This window comes from Gobio gobio (genome assembly GCF_949357685.1).
Source record: "Gobio gobio genome assembly, chromosome: 18".
Taxonomy (NCBI): Eukaryota; Metazoa; Chordata; class Actinopteri; order Cypriniformes; family Gobionidae; genus Gobio; species Gobio gobio.
In genome coordinates this window covers 99984-119678 of record NC_137111.1, presented here as the reverse complement: position 1 = coordinate 119678, position 19695 = coordinate 99984, and the positions used below count along the sequence as shown (strand labels likewise).

General features: G+C 38.4%; 1 protein-coding gene across 1 annotated transcript; it reads right to left on the bottom strand.

The window, feature by feature from the left end:
- Positions 1–16206, bottom strand: LOC307141865 (tripartite motif-containing protein 16-like). Its single transcript, XM_079842321.1, has 3 exons — positions 15981–16206; positions 5512–5558; positions 1–3170 (listed from the first exon to the last, which is right to left on the bottom strand). The coding sequence occupies exons 1-3, from the start codon at positions 16139–16141 to the stop codon at positions 2578–2580; spliced, it is 801 nt and encodes a 266-aa protein (XP_079698447.1). The 5' UTR covers positions 16142–16206; the 3' UTR covers positions 1–2577.
- Between the last annotated feature and the right edge of the window lie 3489 nt (positions 16207–19695).

Below are 19695 nucleotides of genomic sequence, written 5' to 3'. Positions count from 1 at the left end.
ATGCATTATTTTATTATTGTTGCATTGTTGTATGAATGCACGCTATAGCCATCATGCTGGTTTAAGCCAGCCAGTCAGTCAGTCACCACCTTGAACTAATTTAACTTGTATAAAAGTTACAAAGCTTTTTACAAAGCTGCTGTCAGAATGCACAAATCCTATACACTGATACACATCCGATATTCCCCCAACTTTTTACATTCACTTAAGACATAATCAAGATTACTGATAGGCTGTCTGCAAAAAAAAAAAAAAAAACTTTTAAAGAAGAACAAAATTCATCCACTGACTTGCAAAGCTGCTACAGAAACCACTTTCGACTTTGAGGACCTTGATAGAAATGTAGTGGAGTAAAATGTACGATATTTGTCTTTCAAATGTAGTGAAGTTAAAGTAAAAGTTTCCCTAAAAAATAATACTTCAGTAAAGTACAGATACTCAAAAAGTGTACTTAAGTACAGAACTCAAGTAAATGTACTTCATTACTGTCCACCTCTAAGTGGGATATTTTCACAGAGGAGGCCAGACAAAGGCCAGCAAGCAGTCTGGGGTGGACAGAAGTGTTCATTATCCAAACAATACATGAGTTTGACTGTAAAGAACTGGACTGTGTTAGTGCTCACAACACAACTGTCTACAGTTCATTGAGCTTGATTGTGATTGGGGGAGTGCTGAAATAGATCAAGAAATACTGAGTCAATTTGACTATTTGTGTCTTATTCCTCGCCAGAAGGCATATTAATAGAAAAGAAGCTCACGCTACAGCTGGAAGATTACAGAAAATGAATAGCAAACTAGATAAGTTGGCTTGAAAAAGCAGAGCCAGAAAGTTTAAAGTAGATTTAAAACTAAGTTTGAAATAGTTTCCGTTTTAGGATGGATAGATAGATAGATGGATAGATGGATGGATAAGATGATAGATAGATAGATAGATAGATAGATAGATAGATAGATAGATAGATAGATAGATAGATAGATAGATAGATAGATAGATAGATAGTTAGTTAGTTAGTGTAGGGGTAAAGCACACGCAGAGAGTTTGACACATATCCACCCAAGGTTTGAATCGCCTTTTGCCGAACTCGCTCTACTCCCTTTTCCCATCACATATCAGATCGGAAAGGCATTTTCAAAAAGGTACTCAGGGTGGTTGCTAAGGCTGAGCAATTTTATCGATTCTGCGATATAAATCGATATTTTTTCTCCCAAGAAAGTATCGATACATAAGTCCCATTCAAATCTCTGTGTTTACCCCCATTTGCGTTGCAGGAAGAGCGATTTGGTCAGCCAGCCGCTAGTACCGCTGTAGAGCAAGTTACCCGTACTACTAACTTTACACTCTACCTCTACCTCTTCTTGTTCACGGAGTCAGAGCGAGGAGATTCAAGAAAATGTCGGCGAATATAAATCCAGCACCTTCATGCTTAAAAGCAGATGTGTGGGAGCACTTTGGGTTTAAAAAGAAGAAGGAAAGCGACGACTTTAGACTCAGGGGTCAACAACACGAGTCGCCCGCGGGTCTGTTCTAAAATAGCTCACCATAGCAGCTGCGTTCAGTCGCTTCCGTGTTCATTTAAGCGCAGGGCTCCAGACTGAAGCCGAAAATATACTAGTGTCTGTAAATAATAAACTGCAAAATACTATTTAAATATAACTCCTGCATGTTCTGCGTCTGTGTGGATGACGGGCACTCGCTCTTGTAGTCTCTGCCGACACGAACGCATAAACCAGATTGACTACAGATTGTAGCCTACAGTAAATTTAGCTACGTCTCTATGTAATAATAATACGTCTCTACTAGCATAATGCTAACACGAATAGCCTGTTGCTAGCATTATGTTAGCACTAATGCTAAAAACATGCTAATCGTGTTAACACAATTAGCATGTTTACTAGCATTATTGCTAACATGATTAGCCTGTTGCTAACATGATTTTAACATGATTAGCATGTTTTTAGCATTAGTGTTAACACAATTAGCATTTTTACTAGCATGATGCTAACACGATTAGCCTTTTGCTAGCATGATTTTAACACAATTAGCATTTTGCTAGCATGATGTTAACACGATTAGCATGTTTCTAGCATGTGTTTAAGAAAATGTTAACATGATAAGCATTTTGCTAGCATAATGCTAACATGATTAACATTTTTCTAACATGATGTTAAGACGATGAGCATGTTTCTAGCATGATGCTAACACAATTAGCATGTTTACTAGCATGATGCTAACACGATTAGCCTGTTGTTAGCATGATTAGCATTTTGCTAACAATGCTAACACGATTAGCCTGTTGTTAACATGATGTTAACACAATTAGCATGTTTCTAGCGTGTGTTTAAGAAAATGTTAACATGATTAACATGTTTGTTAACACAATGCTAACATAATTAGGATAATGCTAGCATGATGTTAACACGATTAGCATGTTTGCTAGCATGATGTTAACACGATTAGCCTGTTGCTAGCATTATGTTAACACGATTAGCATGTTTCTAGCATGATGTTAAGATGATTAGAATGTAGCTATTCACTGTTAGCATGTATATTATGTTATGTTATGTTGTTATGTTATGTTATATTATATTTGACTGGTTGTGTGTGTATCTGGTGTTTCTCACAGGACTCTGTTTAATGTCACACAGAGACACTGAGGAGTTATACTGATAAACCCCAAACCCAGCATAGAGGGGTTCAGTGAATGTGGTGCTGAGTGTGTGTAAGTGTGTGTGTGTGTGTGTGTCAGAGACGCTGTAGAAGGACAGAGTGCCGGCCGACACATCCACACACACTCCTGCTCTCTTACAGGATGAAGATACAGGAGGAATATCAGTCCAGTTATCATTGTGACCGACAGAGAATCCGTCATCAGAGCAGGACAGACTCCAGGATTTGTCATTGAGTCCAAACTCACAGTCAATCTGTTCTCCACTCCTGCTGATTCCTTTATATGCCACTGATAGTTCAGCCCCATCTCCGCTGCATTCAGCCTCCCAGTAACAGCGTCCAGTCAGACTCTCTCCACACAGAACCTGAGGATGATACTTAAATCTCTCTGGATGATCAGGATACGGCTGCTTCTCTCTCACACGCGTGATCTTCCTGTTCCCCTCAGACAGAACGAGACGAGTGTTTGCTGTGTTTGGATCCAGTGTGAGATCACAGGCGTCTGAACACAAGAGAGAAACATTTCACTAAATGACACAAATCAACATCAAATCACTGAATGTGACCCGTGCTGGCAAAATGAGCCACAATGAGCACTTTTAGCAGCTTCTGGAAAGTGACTCTAATCCAAACAACACATGTACAAGCTAGCTCAATAGGCCAAGCGGTTCATTCAGAATTCATGAAGATCGCTGTGGAAATCACTGTAAAAACCGGAAGATCATTTAGGCAGCATATTTACAGAGCCCTGCATATGACAGGAAAAAAACTAGTAGGCTAAATCATGCACACGATTTATAAATCGAGGGAACAAATGAGTAAATTTTGCGCACAATTTACTTCTTTTTTTTTTGCACGTCATGTGTGTTGCTCCGTACATATTAACTAACACATTGCTTTAATTTATTTTACAAACAAATCTGAATTAGCATTTCAAATAATATCTACGCATTACATAATGGCGTAGTTTTGCCTTACGATTACGTAATGACATCATAGCGTAATGACATCACAACATCATTTAGCAACTTTTAGCAACAACTCGATCTGCCTTTAGCAACTTCCCCTGAACATGTGTTGGCAACAGTGGCTTCAACTGCACAAAGCTGAAGAGAAAGAGGAAGAGAAAGAGAAAGGGAAAGAGGAAGAGAAAGAGAAAGAGAAAGAGAAAGAGAAAGAGAAAGAGAAAGAGAAAGAGAAAGAGAAAGAGAAAGAGAAAGAGAAAGAGAAAGAGAAAGAGAAAGAGAAAGAGAAAGAGAAAGAGAGAAGAGGGAAGAGGAAGAGGAAGAGGAAGAGGAAGAGGAAGAGGAAGAGGAAGAGGAAGAGGAAGAGGAAGAGAAAGAGAAAGAGAAAGAGAAAGAGAAAAGAGAAAGAGGAAGAGAAAGAGGAAGAGGAAGAGGAAGAGAAAGAGAAAGAGAAAGAGAAAGAGGAAGAGAAAGAGGAAGAGGAAAGAGAAAGAGAAAGAGAAAGGGCAACTGTGAGCTGATTCCACCGCTTGGCCTTTAAGTCATAAGTGTGGGTCTATTTGTCAGTGTTCACTCCGTCTCGGAGCTCGCGCAACAAAACTGCCAACGTGCAAGTGTGAATCTGAATTTTCCTTTTCCTTTTTTTTTTCCTATGTGAAATACTGCCCATCCGTGCCTGCGCAGCCTATGGCGTAGCTACGGCTACACTCGACGCAGAAGTATAAATTGGCCTTTAGACGTTCGATATGCGCAAATTTAGGGACCGTCTCTAAAGTTACATACGACATTGGTATACACATTTCACAATAGCATTTGAACGAAATGACTTACAGTATCAAAACCAACTGTACAGTGTTCATCTAGGTGTCAGCTATGATGCACACTTTTACATATTCCGTTCAAATGCTATTGAAGTTATAAATGTGTAGGTACCAATGTCATATGTAACTTTAGAGATGGTCCTTTAAATTTGCGAATATCGATCGTCCAGCGTCAAACCAACTTTATGCCAGTGAGCGACGGTAATGCTCCATGACGGCTCGTTGGCCTCTGTAATGTTGGTCAACTAACTGCAGAATCATGTGTTGTGGGAGTCTGTGATTATTTACAAGCATTTTCATCATCAAGGCAGACTATCTAGTCTACTCAAAGAGCCCAGAATATGGAGTATTGGTCCAGTCTAAAACTCCAGGGAAAGCTGGCGAAACTGCCCTGTGCGGACCACTGTGTCACACACCATCTACACTGGACCTCATCGCTGCTCAGATTCCCTGCGCGGCTGATGAGCAGATCTTTAAACACACTACTGTACAGTCTCAATGGGTCAACTCACCTGCAAACACTTTTTTAGGAATTGCTAATACACCAGATATTGTTATCATCTCTCCGGATGGCAAAACAGTCAAACTATTTGAGGTGTCATGTGCATTTGACCTGTTTATGGAGGACTCGTACTGTTCTAGACTCTTAAATACCAGTCATTGGTATCTGCCATTGAGAACCTTGGGTACAAATGCCAGCTCACTGTGCTAGTGTTTGGTAGTTTAGGTCATGTGCACAGGTTGGCGATCCATGGACTTTGCATTGGGGGGATTTCTAAAACAGGGGCCAAACAGTTGGCCAAGTGCTGCTCAATCTCAGCTACTATAGGTACACTACACACTAGCATGTTTATCTGGAAGAGGCGATGTTTCCTGTACCCTTAGATCTGCATAATCCATAACAATGTGCTGCTGTCTGATCATTCAAAACATTTGATTCCTCATGAAATTGACTTGTAATGTGGAATCAAAAAAAGTATATAAAATGTGTGTGTGTGTGTGAGAGAGTGTGTGGGTGTGTGTGAGAGAGAGAGTGTGTGGGTGTGTGTAGACCTACATTTGTGTGGTCCTGCTGTGATTCTGAACTCTCCACAATGATCCACACTAGAAAACACAAACATGATTCATATTCATACAAAGGCAAGACAAAAAAGAAAACACACACACACACACACACACACTCCAAACCTGTATGACTTAAGCTGGGCGCAGACTAGAGGAGTTTTAGGACGATTTATGCCCAAGAATCAGAGAAAAAATCTTATCGAGGACTTTGATTGGTCGCACAATAGTCACACATGACAATAAAACAAACAAAAGACACAAGTCTTGTTTATTTTGGTGTTTTGGTATCTAAGGCAAGTCCAGTGGTGTGTTATCTAGAAAAAAAACTCACAAAACACACACTTATACACACAAAAACACATGCACATACAAATTAACGTGTGCCATTCCAAAAGCAAATTGTGTGTGTGTGTGAGAGTATTTTTGTCTGTTTTGCACTCTTGATGTTTTAGAGATTCACCCCTTCACTGTTGAGTCATTTTTTCTGCATCCTGGCTGATTTGTAGATTGTATGCACAAAAAAACTCTATTTTCATATTTTTGCCAATTTCCCATTCATTTCCTATGGGGGTCATTTTTGACCCGAAGGTCCTGAGTGTGACTATTTTTTTTTACGACCACTTAGACTTTTCAAATCCTGTCCCCAATTTTTTTGGGTGTTCATATACCAAGTACCAATAAAGTCACCAAGTTTTGGAAAATTCAGATGAAGCTTCGATTTATAACATTTTTTATTTAAAAATTTTTGGGTCAGAAATAACTGAAGAGCCCCAGAGGAAACCCTGTAAGACCCACTGTTGTAATATTACAACATCAAGTTTAGCTCTACTAAAATAAACCTGTAGATATTTTTTTTTCTCTAAGACCACATTTACACAACTAATAAGTCCTATTGTTCAGTCTTGCAATGCTATTGGATGGAACATTTTGTGAATAGGCCTGTTTACCTGGCCATGAACTCACACAACCTGCGGATTTGACTTGAAGCAGATCATGAAGTTTTACTGGACTGGATCAATCAACATTCAAGTAAAATTCCCCAAAATATTTTTTTAAGTGATTAGTACTATGTCTAGATCATGCAGATATTAAGGTACTGTTGAATACTTTAATCATATTAGATTTAGAGCTTGTAATGTCAATGTTGTAATTTTACAACATTGGGTGAAAGGGGTAGCTAAATTTACCCGTGCACCTTGCATTTTACATGGATGAATCTTACTTCTCACCTGTTCCGTGTTAAGTAAATACTAAAAGAAACAATGTTTTTCATCATTTACAAGTTTTAAAATGTCATCTTTGTTACAATTTTGAGTTTTAATCAACATTTAATTATTATTAAATAAGTTCAAGTTGAATTAAAAAATGCATTATTTCTTTGAGAATTTGAAAGTATTTGTTTAGCAGTATTTGAAACTATCTGTCTCTTATCATTTATAAAACACACTTAACTGGTTTTCTTTTGAGGGCTTTGTTTGCCCAAATATCTGCTTCCTGCATGAGGGACAGGTGATAATGTTCAGGAATGTGGGGGGTAATAGATTCAAGATTCAAGATTCAAGAGTTTTATTTGTCACATACACAGTTATATACACAATATACAACTGGCAGTGAAATGTAAACAGGTCCGCTCCATGGACAGTGCAAATAACAGTTACAAGAAATTAAATAGAAATAGAATAAAATTAGAATAAAAAGTATTAACATAAGTAGAATTATAAATAAATCAAGTAAAGGATAAAAATAGGAAATAAGGTAAAAATAAAAATATAAAAAATATGTGGATATGATAAGTGAGATAAACTGTAGACTTAAAAATAAGTGGTTAACATAAAATATATATATATGTATATATAAAGAAGTATATATACATATATACCAGTATATATATAATAGTGCTATTAGCATGATAGTAGAGGACACAATAAGCTAGCCAGATGGTATTGTGTGAATTCTGTGGAACGTGTGAATTCTTTATATGTGTAAGTATCATTGGGATATGGAAAATAACCAGTGTTTTTTTCCATTTCAGAATGTCACCAGCCAGGAAAGACTATTATCTACAAAGTGTATGATGTCATTGATGGCATCCAAAATGGGAACAGTGATTTTTTAATGGATTCTGATACAAGTTAAAAAGATGAATGTGGAGATGTCTGTGAACTGGAAAAGTAAAATAAACAACCCGTCTGACCACCCGTCTGATGATTATGTGGACATCATGCCAACAAAATCAAGTGCCTCAAGAACACAGACCATGTCCTGTGACAGGTATCACTGGCTGATAAAGGATTTTATCAGTCCAAACACTGATTTTTCAGGTCATATCACTAATGATGCCGAGCTTAATACACCACTGGAGTATTTCTGAAAGTTTGTGTTGGAAGATATGAAGAAAATAGAGGATGCCGCAGACACTAAAGGCTACACCAACACACTTTGCAGCAAGTGCAATGTCCACCTCTGCTTCTCTGAGGACAAGAACTGCCTTTGGGACTATCATAACTGAATATGGCTATGAACAGAGCTAAATCACATAAATGCCAAAGTTTTTATTCAGTTCATCATGTTTTGTAAATACAATCGAATTTTTTTTTTATAATAAATTATTTTTCATAAAAATATGACTTGTCTAATTATTAATATTGTGTGATTATTAGTTTATACATATGCTACTAATATAATCATTACACCCTGCAAATGAACCCTTAGATGTTCTCTACATTTATTCAGACAGTGAGTGAAATCACTGAAATTCTGCTACCCAATATATGTGCAATATTACAACATTCCCCTAAAAACTTACTAAAATGTTGAAAATGTAAAAAAACATTTATTTCTGCATTAGAGGCCTCCTACAACAACATGTATAAGGTGGAAACATTTTTTTTTACAGGTTTTTACCTATATTTGGGTCTTTCAGGGTTAATCTATATTTAATTTAAATTTTATGCAGTGAAGACTGTGAAATTTCTGTATATTTCCTACCTGTTGATAAAATATTTAAACAGGCTACTGTCTTTATGTTTTTTCTATATTATTTCAGAGATTAAATGTGAAATTATTACAATATAAACATATATTAAAAACTTAAATGTCAGGTGTGATTAATCATTATTAATTACAGAAAAATTGTGATTTATTAGTTAATGTTTTTAATCGATTGACCGCACTAGTTGAAAAATATTAATTTGTTGCTTTGTCTGTTTTTGATGTGCATCATGCCTCTCGCCATTTCTGAGGCTTTTGATTTGCCAATTACATCAATCCACATTTGTGCTGAAAGCTTTCGTCTTCAACCTGTCTGAGAGTTGCCACCATGGCGAGTGATAAAAATCAGTTCCAGGGCTGGAAAAATAATTTCATCCAGAAATCAGAAAAGCCTGCAAATATAACAGTTTAGTGCAAACGAAAAGTACTTTTTGAAAAGTAATCAAAATGTATTCAGTTATATTACTTTTATAAAGTAATTGAAATAGTTACTGTTTAAACAGGGTAACTTTTAATCTGTGACCTATTACATGTCCAAAGTAACCTTCCCAACACTGTGTGTGTATATGATATGACGAATGACGATAGTTTGATCAAATGAAATAATGAAATGTTGTGAAGTGACTCTCAGAGCAGCTCTGCAGATGAAGTTCATTGTGTTCATGTCCTCATTGTGAGATGCAGACGCTGAAAACACCAAGAGTGTCACTCGTGCTTCAGTATGAGTTGTAGACCAAACTGCGGTGCTCATTCACACAGATTTCACAAACACTAGTCCAGTGTGTGTGTGTGTGTGTGTGTGTCTGTCTGTCTGTCTGTCTGTCTGTGTGTGTGTGTGTGTGTGTGTGTCTTCTATAGCAGTGAATGAGTGTAATTTTTCCTCGGTGACACTGCAATGCTCTGTCTGATGTGATACTGTAGTAGACGCTGCATGGTTAAATTTTTTTTTAAATTTAATTATCAATCTTACACATAAAGAAGTTCATAAAGTCATTACTGATGTGCTGTTAAAAACCTTAGAAGTTGAAGCTTTATTTTTGGTTAATTTAGCCACTGTATGGAATAAATACCTAAGGCTGTGTTTGTTTTCTTCCAAGAGAGTCGAGAAATAAGCAGATCTAGCAGTTTTTACAGCCTTTCTGTATGTGATCATGCGCTCTTTCCACGAATCGCAAAAAAACTGTAGTTTTGTTTTCTTCCAATATTATTGATCGGACTGCATTGACACCATTGTATGAGAACTGAACTGAGCTGGACGATGACATCATTGTTTTCTCTAGAGCAGCTGTACAGATAAATTAACCATTATTTTCCTTTTATTTCCACTATTTTTATGTTATCACTATAAAGCTGCTTTGAAACTGCTTTTGTCTGTGTTGTAAAAAACACTATATAAAAAGGTGACTTGACTCGACTCAACTATTACACCCAATAAATAAAATAATACACTTAAAAATAAAATAGCATCATATGACCTCTTTAATAATAACTACGGCCAAATGAGAGTATTCGTACCGAACGGATCACGGGGTGAGTTCCAAATGGATTCAGTATTCCCTATTTGATCATCCCTATGTGAGCAGGACACGCGTGTGCCGTATGTAGCAGTTTGGAATGCACTTGGCAAAGGGAGCGGCGTAATTTCCTCATTATCTTCAGCTGGGATGTTCCCGTGACAACGCAGCGCCGGCATAAATAAATATACAATTCATATTTTTAAGAGTTATATTACTTTTTATATACAGTATTAAAAAGCATATTTTTATAACCTTTTTAAAAGAATTTTTTTAAATTTTTATTTGCAACAGTTAAGCTAAAAAAAGAAAAGAATTAGGCAGATAAAATTGCGACATCTGCTGCAGTGTTGCCAAGTTCATACATGGGCTGTTTTGCATGTCCGTAGGTTGAAGCGACCCCAATTGTGTGATATTTAGCACCGGGAATGCATATTTTAGCAGGCAACCCTTCCAAAAAGACATATTTTACCCCCCATACGAGATTTTTACAGAAAAAACCCCACTGAAATGAGACAGGGCTTGTTTTGGGCTAGTTTTGAGTAGCGATTGGGCGGGTTTTGTTGTGAATATCTGGCAACCCTGATCTGCCGACGGACACTGTGCTGCGTTGTCACGGGAACATCCCAGCTGAAGATAATGATGAAATTACGCCGCTCCCTTTGCTAAGTGCATTCCAAACTGCTACATACGGTACACGTGTGTCCTGCTCACATAGGGATGATCAAATAGGGAAGACTGATTCCATTTGGAACTCACCCCGTGAACCGTTCGGTACGAATACGCGAACCGTTACACCCCTACCTGATGTATATCCAGTGTTGGGGGTAACGAGTTACAAAATAACGGATTACAGTAACGATATTACTTTTTTGGGTAACGAAGTAAAGTAACGCATTACACTAAAAATATCGTTAACTACACTACTTTACTAGACTATAGGAATGCGCTTTCCTGCGTTACTCAAGCCGTGTTTGCCTGCGTGTAAAGTTCTGATCTGTTTAAGTGCTGCGTGTATGCGTGCTGCCTGTGTGTGTGTGTGTTTGCCTGGGCACCGTTGCCATAGAGATCGATTTGAGTGACGTAAATGCTACCTGCCTGCAAAGGAGAGCGGGAATGGAGACAGAGACGGAGACAGGGGGTTTCGCCCAGTGGCGATATTCGCATTACTTTCAGTTTATTGCTCGAAAGGACAAAAATATTTGTGTGAAATGCACTCTATGCCCAGGCGACAAGTGTCTTTCCACTTTTTTTGAGTCTTGGAGCGCAGCAGGTAACACAAACAGAAATGAACAGGCTAGTTGCAGGGTTCATTGTAGAAGACATGCTTCCCCTGTCGACCATTGAATCGCCTAGGTTTAGAAAAATATTAGATAAAATACCCGCGACTCGCAAGCCAACGTCTGACAGGAAAACGTTTTCCCAGTACCTGGACAAGTGTTATTCCGACATGGAATCGAAGCTCAAAACAACTTTTGAGTCCCTGGATCATGTGTGTACCACCGCGGACATTTGGACCGCAAACAACAAAAGCTACTTAGGAATGTCTGTGCACTGGATAGACAGCATTAGATTTAACCGCGAGAAGGCTGCTCTTGCTTGCAAGAGGGTGAGAGGAAGACACACCTTCGATGTCATAGCTAGCGAAATAGAACAGGTTCATTCATCCTTTGGACTATCACATAAAGTAACAGCATGTGTCACTGATAATGGCAGCAATTTTGTAAAAGCCTTTAGAATGTTTGAATCCCATCCCGATGATGGGTCTGACTCTGACGAGCCATCTGATGATGAGGAGGAGGTCACTTTTACTGATGTTGCTGAAGCACTCTCCACAGAATCAGATGAGACATTTTCACTGCCGCCTCATCTCCGCTGTTCATCACATACGCTAAACCTCATATCAAAAAATGACCTGGAGAAATGGCTGACCAGAAACAATGACTGTAAAGCAGTTTACAGAAGTGCTTTAGCCAAGTGTGCAGCTCTCTGGACAAAAACTAGTCGCTCTACTGTGGCTTCAGACCAGGTTGAGGATTTGCTAAAAAGAAAGCTCATCATACCCACTGCTACACGCTGGAACTCGACTCATGATGCCTTGTCTCTCATCACAGAAATCCCAATCAGAGATTTAAACACCATTTTTTCCAGATTGAGTGTAAAGGGCATCACTGAGCGAGAGTATCAGTTCCTGAAGGAATATTGTGCAGTGACAAGACCTCTTGCTGCTGCATTAGATATACTACAAGGAGAAGATGATTGCTACTACGGCACCCTCCTGCCAACCTTGGAGATTCTCATCTCAAAGTTGCTTGCATTAAAGGATGGCCTTTCCCAAATGACAGCTGGCATGCCTGATGCTATTGTACAGGTAAACACATATTAAATAATAAAATGAATAGGCCCCTACCCCGCCTTAAATAATAGTTTGCAGTGTAGGCTTTAGGCCTGCAGTTTAATGTAGCACTGTTTCTTGAGATGAGGAAAAAACACTAACACTATTTTATTAAAAAAAATTATTTTTGTAGACAAAGGTCTCAGATAATGAACCATGTAAGGGAACAGGCTTATTTCTAAATATTTTTTTCTAAAAAAATTATTCACTTCATAACTTAATTTGTGTCAACTCCGTCAGACGCACTAAAAAAAAAGCATGCTAATTTAATCGATCTAAAAAATAATGTAAAATATTCTATTGTGATATTGGTTTTCAGTAAAGGATCTAAATCTTAAAGGGGTGGTAAAACACATTCTTTTGAAGGCTTGACTGTGTTTGTGGGGTGCACTGTAACATGTGTTCATGCTTCGTTTTAAAAAAAATTGCCTTATTTTTCATATATTTGACCTTTATTCTACACTGCTCTGTCCCTCCTTGTAAAACGGTCTGATGCTTTCCGGGTTGTATGAAGCCAGTCCCTCAAAAATACGCAGTGGGCTCAGATTGGTTAGCTGGCCCATTGTGTTGTGATTCGCTAACCGCAGTGCACGTATGTCGGAAACGTCACGCCCCTTACCTTACCGGTAGACTGTGCTTTGGTCAGTGTTAGAAACAACGGCGTCAATAAAACCATATGAGCCTGAATCAGATCCAGAACATTTGAGTGAAGATGATCGAGCAGAACCTGTTCAGTCCTCAAGAGTAAAGACTGCGGATCTATAATGATCGCTACTGAATGGCACTTTAACTTTTGTATTTATAGAATGATTACAGCCAAATATCTGTTGCAAGAACTAACCCAAAACAAACACCAAGCACTGGCTTTAACTAGTAAGTTAGCCAAATCACACACAGAACCATGTTTAGCATGCCTGTAGATTACAATACATAAAAGCTCTAATCAAAGAATCATGTACACTAATGCCAAGTTTGCTGTTGAGATTTTAACGTTAGTGTTTGTAATGTTAGGTGTTCGTCGGATAACGTTAAGTATGAATGAGCATTTAACAAACTGGTTTGCAGAACAGCATTGTCATCCTGTAACAACCTATTACAGGAAAACACATCGATGAAAAATAAATCAGACTTACAGGTTGTGGCCCGTGAACAGCTTCTGTTTGTAAATCCAGCTTTCAGGACAAGCCGTTGTGCATATCCTGTATTGAACTCGCGAAGTTTGTGGAAGTTTGTGTTGTCCTCCGTGAAATGTGCAGCGCGCGCGTCGTGCATCCACGCACTGGCAGTGTTTTTTTCACGCAGCTGACGTTGTGCAAATCCGGCATTGAAATCGCGAAGACGGTGGATGTTTTCCTCTGTTAGATGTAGGATTATTTAGCTGCAGGAGCCCCGCGCGCGCCTGATTCCCCGCTGACTCAAACACACGTGCATATAACATGCTGTATGTTAAACGCTCTGCAACGCACCCCCGTCCCTATGAAGGCTGAACAAAGCAAGTACCCCAGACCTGCAATCCGGATGAAAATAACAGCGTTTCCTCGGCATCGCGGCAACAACACTCCAGCCTAACTAACTTATACCACAACAGCGCCGCGATACAAAATGGCCTCACCCCCCCTCCCTTATTTAATATTCTCGGAGGAGGGGTTTATGTAAATATTGAGCCTGGTGATGTCAGCAAGCCCTGGAGGAATGTGTGTAGTCGCCTACTGGCCGTTTGCTGTAGTTCTTAGAAACTGATTTCTTTAAAAGCAAATATCTCCCTTTGCTTTAAACTTTGAACGTTGTAACTTTGCAGATGTTGTTTATGCTCAAGCAGCAACATTACACGTTAGCTAAAGTTAGAATAGTGAAATCGTGGTTTACCACCCCTTTAAAATACATTCTCTGCTTATTTTTTTTTTTTGTTTTCACACCCTTATGATGAACAACCCAGTTTCTAAATTCCTTAATTCTCCTCCCTCTTAATATTAAACATATATCAACTATTGCTTATGCAATTAAGACATATCATCATGTAGTTCCATTGATGTTTTAACATTTTTACACAATAAATTGAAAAAAGAATCAGACATTTCTTTCAAAATTATGAAAAACGATGGAGTTGACAAATACTGACAGAATTTATTGTGTTGACATTCTTACTGTTTAACATAAATAGGGCTTTTTTGTGTTTTGTCCCTTATCTCAAGAATTAGTGATAGCTGATGTAGCCCAAATTTGAACTGTATATGTTTGTCTAATGTAGCCTACTATTTCATATCACAGGCAATCAAAGACAGATTTGCATCTGTCTTGGACAGCAAGGATGCTCTGATGGCTGCTGCCACAATGCCCAAATTCAAGCTCCGCTGGCTCAAAGATGAGAAGAGAAGAAATGCTGTTAAAACCATGCTAATTTCTGAGTGTCGTTCCAGGATTCCTGAAGAGCCACTGATGAGACAAGTAGTTCAGAGCCCTGCCACCTCCAGTCACAATGACTTTTTTGAATTTGAAGAGGAATTTTGCTACACAGCAGAGACTGAAGTCATGGAGTACTTAAAATTGCCTGGATCTGACTGGGAGGTTCTCTCCAGGTTCCCCAGGATTAAGGAACTTTCAAAGCAGTACAACACTCCAATACCGTCAAGTGCACCGGTCGAAAGGCTTTTCAGCCTGGGCAGTCTTGTTCTGACCCCAAGGAGGAATAGGCTGTCAGATAAAAGATTCGAAAGACTTTTACTTATGCGATACAATCGTTATTTCGATGAATAGAGAGAAAAAATAATTAAATGGGATAAAGAGATAAACGTTTTGTTGCACTTTTTTCACTGTTGCACTTTTGTTGCACTTTCTATTTTGTGCATTGTGACAATTGCAACACATAATAACTCATTAAGGTTCAAGAGTTTGTGACTTGGTATGTTAACTTACCAACTCTGGCAGCTACATCTCCAGGAGGCAGAGGAGAGCGAGCTATATTTTTGGGATGATGTGAATTTTCTATTTAATTAATTGCATTTTTCAAGTTTCAAGTTTCCTTTTTATGGGCTTAAGTGCATTTCTGTTTTAATTTTTTTGTGATAAAGTGACCTTTATTTTTATATTTTTCATTGACCACTTAATTTTGTTTTGCTATGAATCTAATAAAAAGCTGGTTTTGTTCTCAGGAGAAGAGTTTTGTTCTCATGTTTCCCAAAGCCTGTGTTTTGAAACTTGTGTGTTAATCCATTTTAAAATGACCCCACCATAGCCTCCTTTATGCTGTTGTTTGTGCATTTTACATTGAGGCATATTTCTTTGTGCAGACAGGGATATTGTTCTTTTATATGGTTTTACACACCATTTTTACAGTGATGATAGGGCTATGATGTTTGTCCATGTATCTACATGGTAAATTAAGAAATGGGAAAGTAAAGTAATAAGTAGTGAAGTTACTTTTCAAATGCAGTAACTAGTAAAGTAATCTAATTACAATTTACAGAAGTAACTAGTAACTAATTACTTTTTTTGAGTAACTACCCCAACACTGTGTATATCTTAATGCCAAGTGTAAACCAGGCCTCTTACTGTCCCACATACTTGAGTATCTGCAGTGAGCAGTTTGGATCCTCCAGTTTGTCAGAGAGCAGCTTGACTCCTAAATCCCCTGGGTGATTGTAGCTCAGATCCAGCTCTCTCAGGTGTGAGGGGTTTGAGCTCAGAGCTGAAGACACATAACCACAGCCTTCCTCTGTCACCATACAGCCAGACAACCTACAGACACACAATCAGATCATCTACAGACACACATCAACATTCTGACCGTCAGACTGTAAATAATCTCTCATATGTTCTTAATACCGCAGTATCTGCAGCTGACAGTTTGGGATCTTCAGTCCTTCAGTAATAATCTCCACTCCTGAATCCTGTAGGTCATTATTACTCAGATCCAGCTCTCTCAGGTGTGAGGGGTTTGAGCTCAGAGCTGCAGACACATAACCACAGCCTTCCTCTGTCACCATCCAGCCAGACAACCTACAGACACACAGTCAGATCATCTACATCCACATTCTGACCGTCAGACTGTAAATAATCTCTCATATGTTCTTAATACCTCAGTATCTGCAGCTGACAGTTTGGACTCTTCAGTCCTTCAGTAATAATCTCCACTCCTGAATCCTTCAGGTCATTGTTACTCAGATCCAGCTCTCTCAGGTGTGAGGGGTTTGAGCTCAGAGCCGAAGACACATAACCACAGCCTTCCTCTGTCACCATACAGCCAGACAACCTACAGACACACAGAAAGATCATCTACATCCACATTATGACCGTCAGACTGTAAATAATCTCTCATATGTTCTTAATACCTCAGTATCTGCAGCTGACAGTTTGGACTCTTCAGTCCTTCAGTAATAATCTCCACTCCTGAATCCTGCAGGTCATTGTTGCTCAGATCCAGCTCTCTCAGGTGTGATGGGTTTGAACTCAGAGCTGAAGATACATAACCACAGCCTTCCTCTGTCACCATCCAGCCAGACAACCTACAGACACACAGTCAGATCATCTACATCCACACATCAACATTCTGACCGTCAGACTGTAAATAATCTCTCATATGTTCTTAATACCTCAGTATCTGCAGCTGACAGTTTTGGCTCTTCAGTCCTTCAGTAATAATCTTCACTCCTGAATCCTGCAGATCATTGTTACTCAGATCCAGCTCTCTCAGGACACCGTTTGAGGATTGAAGAGCTGATGACACAATTTCACAATCCTGACCAGCGAGATTACAGCCAGCAAGACTAGAAGAAAAAAATAAATACAGTAAAATAAAATGGGGTGATGAGTTTCTTTAAAGACGCAGCAGTGGCTTCTTAAAAACAAGAAAAAATAGCTAAGTAAATAATTGGCAATACAAAAACAAAACAAAGTCAAATATCATGGAATATGTGGTAAACAGAGGTTACATTTTTTGCTCACCAGCCACTGCGGCTCGTGGTTTTCCAAAGTTACTAGCCACTCAGCATTTTCACGGGCCACAATTCTGACATTGATATCACGGGGGAAGCTGCCATAAATATATATTTGATATTATCTCATAATTTGGCACCAGGTACATTAGGCTGCTGTCACTAAGACCTGACGCACGGATCTATTCATTTATTCATTCATTTAAAAGACTTAATTTTGTAGTAGGCATACAGCTAGTAAGCCAACAGTTTTTGCTTATTTGTATTTGTTGCTTATAATTTTGAGTGACAGATGTCGTGTTTGATTTAGCCTATTTTAGTCTGAGCTATTTTTTACGGTGTTGACAGTATGATAAGACAAAATAAATAAAACTATTGTATAGCCAACATTTTATATTTGTTATCCCCAGTCTCTCTCTTTCTGTAGGGGAAATTTAAATGTGAGATTCTAGAAACAAAATCTAAATTTAGCGGGATTGGCCGGTCTGTGAAAGCCACTACTACAGAAATTTTTGTTCACTTCAAGTTCAAGTGTAGTTGCACTGTTGTTTCCCGACACACGCTTGAACTTTTCAGACTGCCCGCTCCTGTTCAAAGTACACCAGTTACCGGCCGCTACCGTCTTTCACTAGAAAATTTTCACACGGGAATGCAGACTAGCATACAAATCCTGTTGTCACCGGCGTGCAATGAATTCTGAGAGAGGGTAGGCTATGAAGAGTGCATCTGTTGTACCCTTCATTTGCCTGAGAAACAAAGGGTGCATTTGAAGTCCCTTTTGAATTGACTGCTCTTATGAGAATACTCTACAAAATGGGCACTTTGGCATAATTCTTATTGTTTGTTTAGGTGTGAAAGAGAACTTGATTCTGGTGCACTGTGTGCGTCACAGACAGGACATTCACAGGCAACGCAACATTCACAGACAGCACGTATGAGAGTGCTCATAAGTGAGTAAACATAGTAAGTGACCTGTCAAATTGACTAGTGATTTGGCAGCGTTACTGGCCACAGTTAATTTTTACCCGCATTTGCCGGGTGTTAATTTCAAACCATATATATATATATATATATACCCGTATTTGCAGAGTTGGCAGGTAATGTCAAGTTCTGGTGGTCAACAGAATATAATCCACAATTTAAAACATAATTCACATTGAATGCTCCAAGTCCACACTAGTTTTTTCCAAAAAATGTTTGTCTATATCCCTGTTATTAAGAACTATTGTAGAGGGATTCACATTGCCCTAAAATATATTTTTGTGTTTATCCATTTGGAATAGCGTCTTCAAAAAGCTGTTATTGCTGGACACTGGTCTTAGTGTGGATGGAGGGACAAATTGTAGAGAAAGACCAATGTGTTTTGAAATTTATTTTTAATTTTTAAACAGATTAACCCTCTGGGGTCTGAGGGGTTTTGGGTATCTGGAGAAGTTCTGACATGCCCTGTCATGTGTGCTTTTTTTCAGTTGCTTAATACCATTAATGGCTAAAGTCTGATAACATTGAATTCAGCACAAACTGGGATACAATAACATGTGAGCAGCATGTACTGTATGTACATGTTTGTATTTTGGAGAAAATAACGTATGCATTGTCACTGATATAAGGTCACAAAAACATTAAATATGTTTCCACAAGACTTTTGAGAACTGGTTCTTGTTGCCTATAGTTTTTGCTTCAAAGTAATGTAAACATCATCCTGCATACTTATTCACATAAAACAATACATTGATTTAAATGTTGTAAGACACTTTTTGTTTACAAAAGCCATGTGTGTGGAGGCGTGAATGATCATGAATAATGCTGTGATTGAGTCAGGTATGAGAGAGGGAACTACAAAAGAAATACATACATTTTGTTTGTAGATTATTTATAATATAGTTAACAATGTAATCCAAATATAAATTAAGGTCAAAGGCACATTTTGAGCACACAGTCATATCTGGAAACTGTCACAATTACCATGACAACAACTACAGTTCAAAGCAATATGAAAACTGCCACAATTACCATGACAACAACTACAGTTCAAAGCAATATGAAAACTGTCACAATTACCATGACAACAACTACAGTTCAAAGCAATATGAAAACTGTCACAATTACCATGACAACAACTACAGTTCAAAGCAATATGAAAACTGTCACAATTACCATGACAACAACTACAGTTCAAAGCAATATGAAAACTGTCACAATTACCATGACAACAACTACAGTTCAAAGCAATATGAAAACTGTCACAATTACCATGACAACAACTACACTGCCCTACAAAGGCTAAGTGCAGTAACTATGCAAACACTGAAACTGAGAAAAATGGCTTTAAAGTTTTTACACCA

Coding starts and splice junctions, on each gene's coding strand:
- LOC307141865 (XM_079842321.1), bottom strand. CDS start 16,141: ATGGTGACAGAGGAAGGCTGTGGTTATGTGTCTTCAGCTCTGAGCTCA. Junction 5,559..15,980: donor TGCTCACTGCAGATACTCAA/GTATGTGGGACA, acceptor TGTGTTTTCTAG/TGTGGATCATTGTGGAGAGT. Junction 3,171..5,511: donor CACAGCAGGACCACACAAAT/GTAGGTCTACAC, acceptor TCTTGTGTTCAG/ACGCCTGTGATCTCACACTG.